General features: G+C 47.5%; 1 protein-coding gene across 3 annotated transcripts in view; it reads right to left on the reverse strand.

The window, feature by feature from the left end:
- Positions 1-7,068, reverse strand: part of acss2 (acyl-CoA synthetase short chain family member 2) — a 224,371-nt gene that overhangs the window by 144,124 nt on the left and 73,179 nt on the right. For all 3 annotated transcript variants that reach the window (XM_037684629.1, XM_037684628.1, XM_037684627.1), the window contains exons 4-5: positions 3,751-3,854; positions 3,593-3,665 (exon numbers count right to left, since the gene is read on the reverse strand). In XM_037684629.1, the coding sequence (XP_037540557.1) occupies positions 3,593-3,665; positions 3,751-3,854 (177 nt within the window). The remainder of the gene's footprint in view (positions 1-3,592; positions 3,666-3,750; positions 3,855-7,068) is intronic.

The raw sequence follows: 7,068 nt of genomic DNA on the forward strand, positions 1-7,068 counted from the left end.
CGCTTTTTCTCCTTTGTAATTCCATCTGTTGGAGCAGTTGTGCTTGTAAAAACAAGCAAGCAAAAATTGCCTGAACCAGCGTTACAATTAGTACTTCCCTAAACGCAGTCATTTTCCCTCCGAATGAATGGGCAAACAAAAACAATTGTCGCACATGTGACGTCAGCGCCGCGCTGCACCATCTGTCGCAGACATAATGCGCATATCTCCGGTTCCGAAAGTCCACACGCAAACCCGAAAGAGGAGATTTCTCAAATCTCCACTTTGGTCGGAGTTTTTGTTATTATTCGTTTATAGTTACATCAACCGGAGTTCACGTGTGGATGAAAGGCCACACCGCATGATAAACTATTCGGTTTTCCTGATATCCGGCTACGTGTGTACAGGGCCTCAGCCTTATAACCTGAATCTCTCACTCTCTGCTCTTTGAATTGAGGAAGCTCCTCTGATGAGGAGCGAAACGTCTTCTGTTACAAATAAAATCCAGTTGTTTTTGTATTGAACGCTTTTTGAATAGTTGTGCATTTATTCCTCATCTGTCGAAAACTCAACCAATCAGTGTCTGAGCCAGATTTTCTTGCTGCGGCCCAAAGATGATCTCTCCTGTGCAGGAGGTCAGCTAGCTCTACAGTAAACCAGGGGCTGTCTCGCCCTCTCAGCTTATCGGAGCTGTGGCCGCAAGGATGTTGGTGCCTGCCATGGCGGTAACCCTCGAACCCGGTGGTGGACACCGGCAATGAGGGATGCTGTCAGGCTGAAGAAGGAGTCCTATCAGGCCTTTTTGGCCTGTGGGACCCCTGAAGCAGCTGATGGGTACTGGCAGTCCAAGCGACATGTGGCTTTGGTGGTCACTGAGGCAAAAACTCGGGCGTGGGCGGAGTTCAGAGAGACCATGGAGAATGACTTCCATACAGCTTCGAGGCAATTCTGGTCCACCATCTGGCGTCTCGGGGGGAAACGTGGTACATCACCAACAATATATATAGTGGAGGTGGTGTGCTGCTGACCTCAACTCAGCATGTCATGGGTCGGTGGGCAGAATACTTTGAAGACCTCCTCAATCCCATCGGCACATCTTCCACTGAGGAAGCGGAGCCTGGGGACTTTGGGTCGGGCTCTCCAATCTCTGGTGCTGAGGTCACCGAGGTGGTTAAAAAGCTCTTCGGTGGCAGGGCCCCAGGGATGGATGAGATTCACCTGGAGTTCCTTAAGGCTCTGGATGTTGAGGGGCTGTGTTGCCTTACACGACTCTGCAATATTACGTGGACATCGGGGGCGGTTCCCCTGGATTATCAGACTGGGGTGGTGGTCCCCCTTTTTAAATAGGGGGACCATAGAGTGTGTTCCAACTACAGGGGGGTCACACTCTTAAACCTCCCTGGTAAGTTCTATTCAGGAGTTCTGGAGAGGAGGGTCCGCCAGATAGTCGAACCTCAGATTCAGGAGGAGCAATGTGGTTTTCGTCCTGGTCGTGAAACACTGGACCAGCTCTACACTCTCAGCAGGGTCCTAGAGGGTGCGTGGAAGTTTGCCCAACCAGTCTACATATGCTATGTGGAGTTGGAGAAAGCTTTCAACCGGGTCCCTCGGGGAGCCCCTTTGGGGGGGTACTCCGGGAGTATGGGGTACCAGGCCCTTTGATACAGGCTGTTGGTCCCTGTACGACAAGTGTCAGAGCTTGGTCCACATTGCCGGCAGTAAGTCGGGCTCGTTCCCAGTGAGAGTTGGACTCCGCCAAGGTTGCCCTTTGTCACTGATTCTGTTCATAACATTTATGGACAGAATTTCTAGGCGCAGCCAAGGTGTTGAAGGGATCCGTTTTGGTGGCCTTAGGATCGCTTCTCTGTTTTTTGCAGATGATGTGGTCCTATTGGCTTTATCCAGTCGTGATTTACAGCTTTCGTTGGAGCGGTTCGCAGCAGAGTGTGACGCGGCTAGAATGAGGATCAATTCCTCCAAATCCGAGGCCATGGTCTTGAGCCGGTAAAAGGGTAGAGTGCCCTCTCCGGGTCGGGGAGGAGGTCCTGCCCCAAGTGGAGGAGTTCAAGTACCTTGGGGTCTTGTTCACGAATGAGGGAAAAATGGAGTGTGAGATTGATAGGCGGATAGGTGCAGCATCAGCCGTGAAGCGGGCGCTATACAGGTCTGTCGTGGTGAAGAGAGAGCCGAGTCAAAAGGCGAAGCTCTCAATTTACTGATCGATCTACGTTCCTACCCTCATCTATGGTCATGAGCTTTGGGTTGTGACCGAAAGAGAGAGATCATGGATACAGGCGGCCGAAAAGAGTTTTCTCCTCAGCAGGGTGTCTGGGCTCTCCCTTAGAGATAGGGTGAGAAGCTCGGTCATCTGGGAGGGACTCAGAGTAAAGCTGCTGCTTCTCCACGTTGAGAGGAGCCAGTTGAGGTGGCTTGGGCATCTGTTTAGGATGCCTCCTGGACGCCTCCCTGGCGAGGTGTTCCAGGCACGTCCCAATGGGAGGAGACCCAGAGGAAGGCCTGGGAGCGCCTTGGGATTCCCCCGGAGGAGCTGGCCCAAGTGGCTGGAGAGAGGGAAGTCTGGGCCTCCCTACTTAGGCTGCTACCCCTCACAACCCAACCCCGGATAAGTGGAAAAAAAGGGATGGATGGAAGTTGCTGTTTGTTGCTACTCAAACTCCCCATTGTGTCAAGCATAAAAAAAAAACGTCTTTACAGCTTCAATCTTTTTAGGTAAATAATCACTAATGGCTTATGGGTATGTTTAAATCTTTTTCCACTTGATCTTTTTTATTTAATTGTGCAGATTGAGACTTGTAAAATATTGTTCACTTTAAAGAAAACATTATTTTAGCCTTTATAATGTGAAGCTTTTTCAGCAAAGCATCCACTTGTGCAAGGTCACCCATAATAAAGTTTACAAAAGTAAAAAATAAAAAAAGAAGAAGAAGGAAAAGTCTGTAGAGCATTGTCTCTCAAAGCACCAAGTGTTATATTTACAAAATAAAATAAATACTAAGATCTCAGCCCTTGGGGAAAAAAGACCCATGACTTGAGAACTCTGGGATTAGTTTAGAAGACTTTTTGTAAATGAAAAAAAATGTGCTTTTGTAAAGGCTGTTAAAGCAGACCTTATTCCCAGACTAATTTATCAAAATAAATAAATATATAGATAAAAAAAATAATTAAAAAAACAACTTTGATTAATGGTCAGGATTCAGCACCTGCACCACCTGTTGATCAGCTTGGTTTTAGGAGCCAGAAAGTTTGGGCATCTCCCAACAACTAAACTGTGTTCAGTAACTATAACCAAGCTCTAGTGGTACTTATGACTGCTTTTATTTAAAGTAAAGTGCTAAGTGTTGTCATCATCGTATGTTCCCATACAGTGGCGAAAATGGTTTTCTGCATTTAACCCATCGCACCTGGGATGCACCCAGGTTCAGTAGTGGGCAGCTATGTAAGCTGCATGGGGAGCAATTAGGGATTGGGTGTCTTGCTCAGAGACACCACAGCATGTGGGTTGAACTGGGGATTGAACCTGGGTCTTTCGGGTCCCGAGTCGGCGGCCCTGCCTCTACCCCATCTTTGCAAATGTTCTTAATCTTAAACTGACCTGCTGTGATGAGCAGTGAGCACTGAGAGTCGATGATCCTCTCACACAGAGACTCAGCAGAAAAGCCTGCAAACTAGGAACAGACATTTCCACGTTTACAAATTACATTTTATTTCCAATTACCTAAAGTTTCACACACAATTTTGTTTCAAACTCACCACTACAGAATGAACGGCTCCAATACGGGCACAAGCCAACATGGCAACCACCAGCTCAACAACCATGGGCATGTAAATGGAGACTCGGTCGCCCTTTTTCACTCCTAAAAAAGACAGAAAAACAAACAAGTTGAATCAAATGCTAGACTTTGTTTTTGACTCTTGTACCTGATTCACTTCTACTCCAAGAGACTTAATTACAATTAACGAATTGTAAACTGAAAAGTGCAAGTTTGCCGTAGTGCTCGACTTGAACTACAGCTTCCTGCACGATAGGGCATTTCGCATCCTATCAAACTAAAAAAAACAGAGGATCAGAAAGAAGAAAAAAAACAGGAAAAAAAAAAAAGAGGACAAAACTATAAGTTTGAAAGCTGTGTGTTACATTTAACTGTCTAATTGACAGAAAATAAATGAACTACCAGAATAACAGCAGGGTTTCCTCTACGTGTATTTTATGGTGGCGCACCACCACCATAAAATACAAGCCCCCACATTTTGAGAATAAAGGTTTATATAGAACTGAAATAAATTTAAATATCATGAAAGGTTAAAATTTACTTTATTTAGGAAAGCCAACACTACCGACTCCTTCCTCCGCTCTGTGAAACTAGAGACGAGTCGACAGTCAAAAGTAAAGGGAGAGAAAAGATGAAAGTTAGCTTAGCAGGTGGCAGGTGCTCATCTCCTCGGTGGTAAATCAAATGTTCTTAATAATGTTTGCTTGTGTTTACTTAGATCACACAACAACCAAATGAGTTTTTATTTTTCCTGAAAGAAGAAAAAGCTATCCTTCCACCAGGCGGACCGATTCTGAACGAGGCTCGGCTCAGGTGCAGTGCAGGAGGACGTCGAAGAGAGAGATGTTGGAAGAAACTATTTATTTTAAATTCACCTCAGTTCGTTTATTCAATCCATTCAATATTTTAAGCTGCATTAAGCAAAGGAGTGACAGCCTGAACAAGCCAGATGAACAACGTGGGACCAGTATATCCAGGATGAAAACAGAGCAGTCCAGTTCATTAATGTAGATTACAGTTCAGTTAACTTGTTTTTAATAGTGTGTTCAGTTTAATTATCAGTGTTTATGCGACATAGTTTGTGGTGTTGAATAAATAAATACAAAATAAACCCATATTAAATTTCAACTTTAATAACATGCAATATGTTTAGCATCATTTTAATCACATAATTTGAATTACATAATGTTCAGATACCTTAATTTAGCTCAGAAAACTTCATTATATGGGGGAGGATGCCGGTCAGACCTGGCAGACCCAAAAATATTGTGCTGGGAATGTCTGGCAGAGTCCACCGTGAGACGAAGCTTTAACTCCCACCTCCGGGAGAGCTTCGAACACGTTCCGGGGGAGGCGGGGGACACTGAGTCCGAGTGGGCCATGTTCCACGCCTTTATTGTCGAGGCGGCTTATCAGAGCTGTGGCCACAAGGTTGTCGGTGCCTGTCGTGGGGGTAACCCTAGAACCCGGTCGGTGGTGGACAACGGAGGTGAGGGACACTGTCAGGCTGAATAAGGAGTCCTATCAGGCCTTTTTGGCCTGTGGGATCCCAGAAGCAGCTGATGGGTACCGGCAGTCCAAGCGACAGGCGGCTAGGGTGGTTGCTGAGGCAAAAACTCGGGTGTGGGAGGAGTTCAGAGAGGCCATGGAGAATGACTTCCGTACACTTCGAGACGATTCTGGTCTACCATCTGGCGTCTCGGGAGGGAAAGCAGTATGCCACCAACATTATTTATAGTGGAGGTGGTGTGCTGCTGACCTCAACTCGGGATGTCGTGGGTCGGTGGGCAGAGTACTTTGAAGACCTCCTCAATCCCACTGGCATGTCTTCCACTGAGGAAGCAGAGCCTGGGGACTTTGGGTCGGGCTGTCCAATCTCTGGTGCTGAGGTCACCGAGGTGGTTAAAAAGCTCCTCGGTGGCAGGGCCCCAGGGGTGGATGAGATTCGCCCGGAGTTCCTTAAGGATCTGGATGTTATAGGGTTGTGTTGGCTTACGCAACTCTGCAATATTGCGTGGACATCGGGGGAAGTTCCCCTGGATTGGCAGACTGGGGTGGTGGTCCCCCTATTCAAAAAGGGGGACCGTAGAGTGTGTTCCAACTACAGGGGAATCACGCTCTTAAGCCTCCCTGGTAAGGTCTATTCGGGGGTTCTGGAGAGGAGGGTCCGTCGGATAGTCGAACCTCGGATTCAGGAGGAGCAGAACGGTTTTAGTCCTGGTCGTGGAACACTGGACCCGCTCTACACCTTCAGCAGGGTCCTGGAGGGTGCGTGGAAGTTTGCCCAACCAGTCTATATGTGCTTTGTGGACTTGGAGAAAGCATTCGACCACTTCCCTCGGGGAGCCCTGTGGGGGGTACTCCGGGAGTATGGGGTGCCAGGCCCTTTGATACGTGCTGTTAGGTCCCTGTACAGCCTGTGTCAGAACTTGGTCCACATTGCCGGCAGTAAGTCGGGCTTGTTCCCAGTAAGAGTTGGACTCCGCCAAAGTTGCCCTTTGTCACAGATTCTGTTCATAACTTTTATGGACAGAATTTCTGGGAGCAGCCAAGGTGTTAAGGGGATCCGTTTTGGTGGCCTTAGGATCGCTTCTCTGTTTTTTGCAGATGATGTGGTCCTATTGGCTTCATCAGGTCGTGATCTACAGATTTCGCTGGAGCGGTTTGCAGCCGAGTGTGAAGCGGCTGGGATGAGGATCAGTTCCTCCAAATCTGAGGCCATGGTCTTGAGCCGAAAAGGGTAGAGTGCCCTCTCCAGGTCGGGGAGGAGGTCCTACCCCAAGTGGAGGAGTTTAAGTATCTTGGGGTCTTGCTCACGAATGAGGGAAAAATGGAGCGTGAGATTGATAGGCGGATAGGTGCAGTGTTGGCAGTGAAGCGGGTGCTGTATCGGTCTGTCGTGGTGAAGAGAGAGCCGAGTCAAAAAGCGAAGCTCTCAATTTACCAGTCGATCTACGTTCCTACCCTCATCTATGGTCATGAGCTTTGGGTTGTGACCGAAAGAACGAGATCTCGGTTACAAGCGGCCGAAATGAGTTTTCTCCGCAGGGTGTCTGGGTTCTCCCTTAGAGATAGGGTGAGAAGCTCGGTCATCCGGGAGGAACTCAGAGTAGATATCCTGATGCATGCTCAATAATCCAGGTAGAAAAATCTAAAAAAGTTAAATCTGGTCCTCTGGACATTCAAGAAAAAACAAAACAAAGCAAATCAACAAAAAATGTAGAAACGTTTCGTCTCTCATCCGAGAGACATCCTCAGTCTGAGGAGCTGTATTCAGCTCAGTCTCTTAAATAGCACC

The sequence above is a fragment of the Nematolebias whitei genome, chromosome 11 (genome assembly GCF_014905685.2).
Source record: "Nematolebias whitei isolate Nwh7 chromosome 11, NemWhi1, whole genome shotgun sequence".
Taxonomy (NCBI): Eukaryota; Metazoa; Chordata; class Actinopteri; order Cyprinodontiformes; family Rivulidae; genus Nematolebias; species Nematolebias whitei.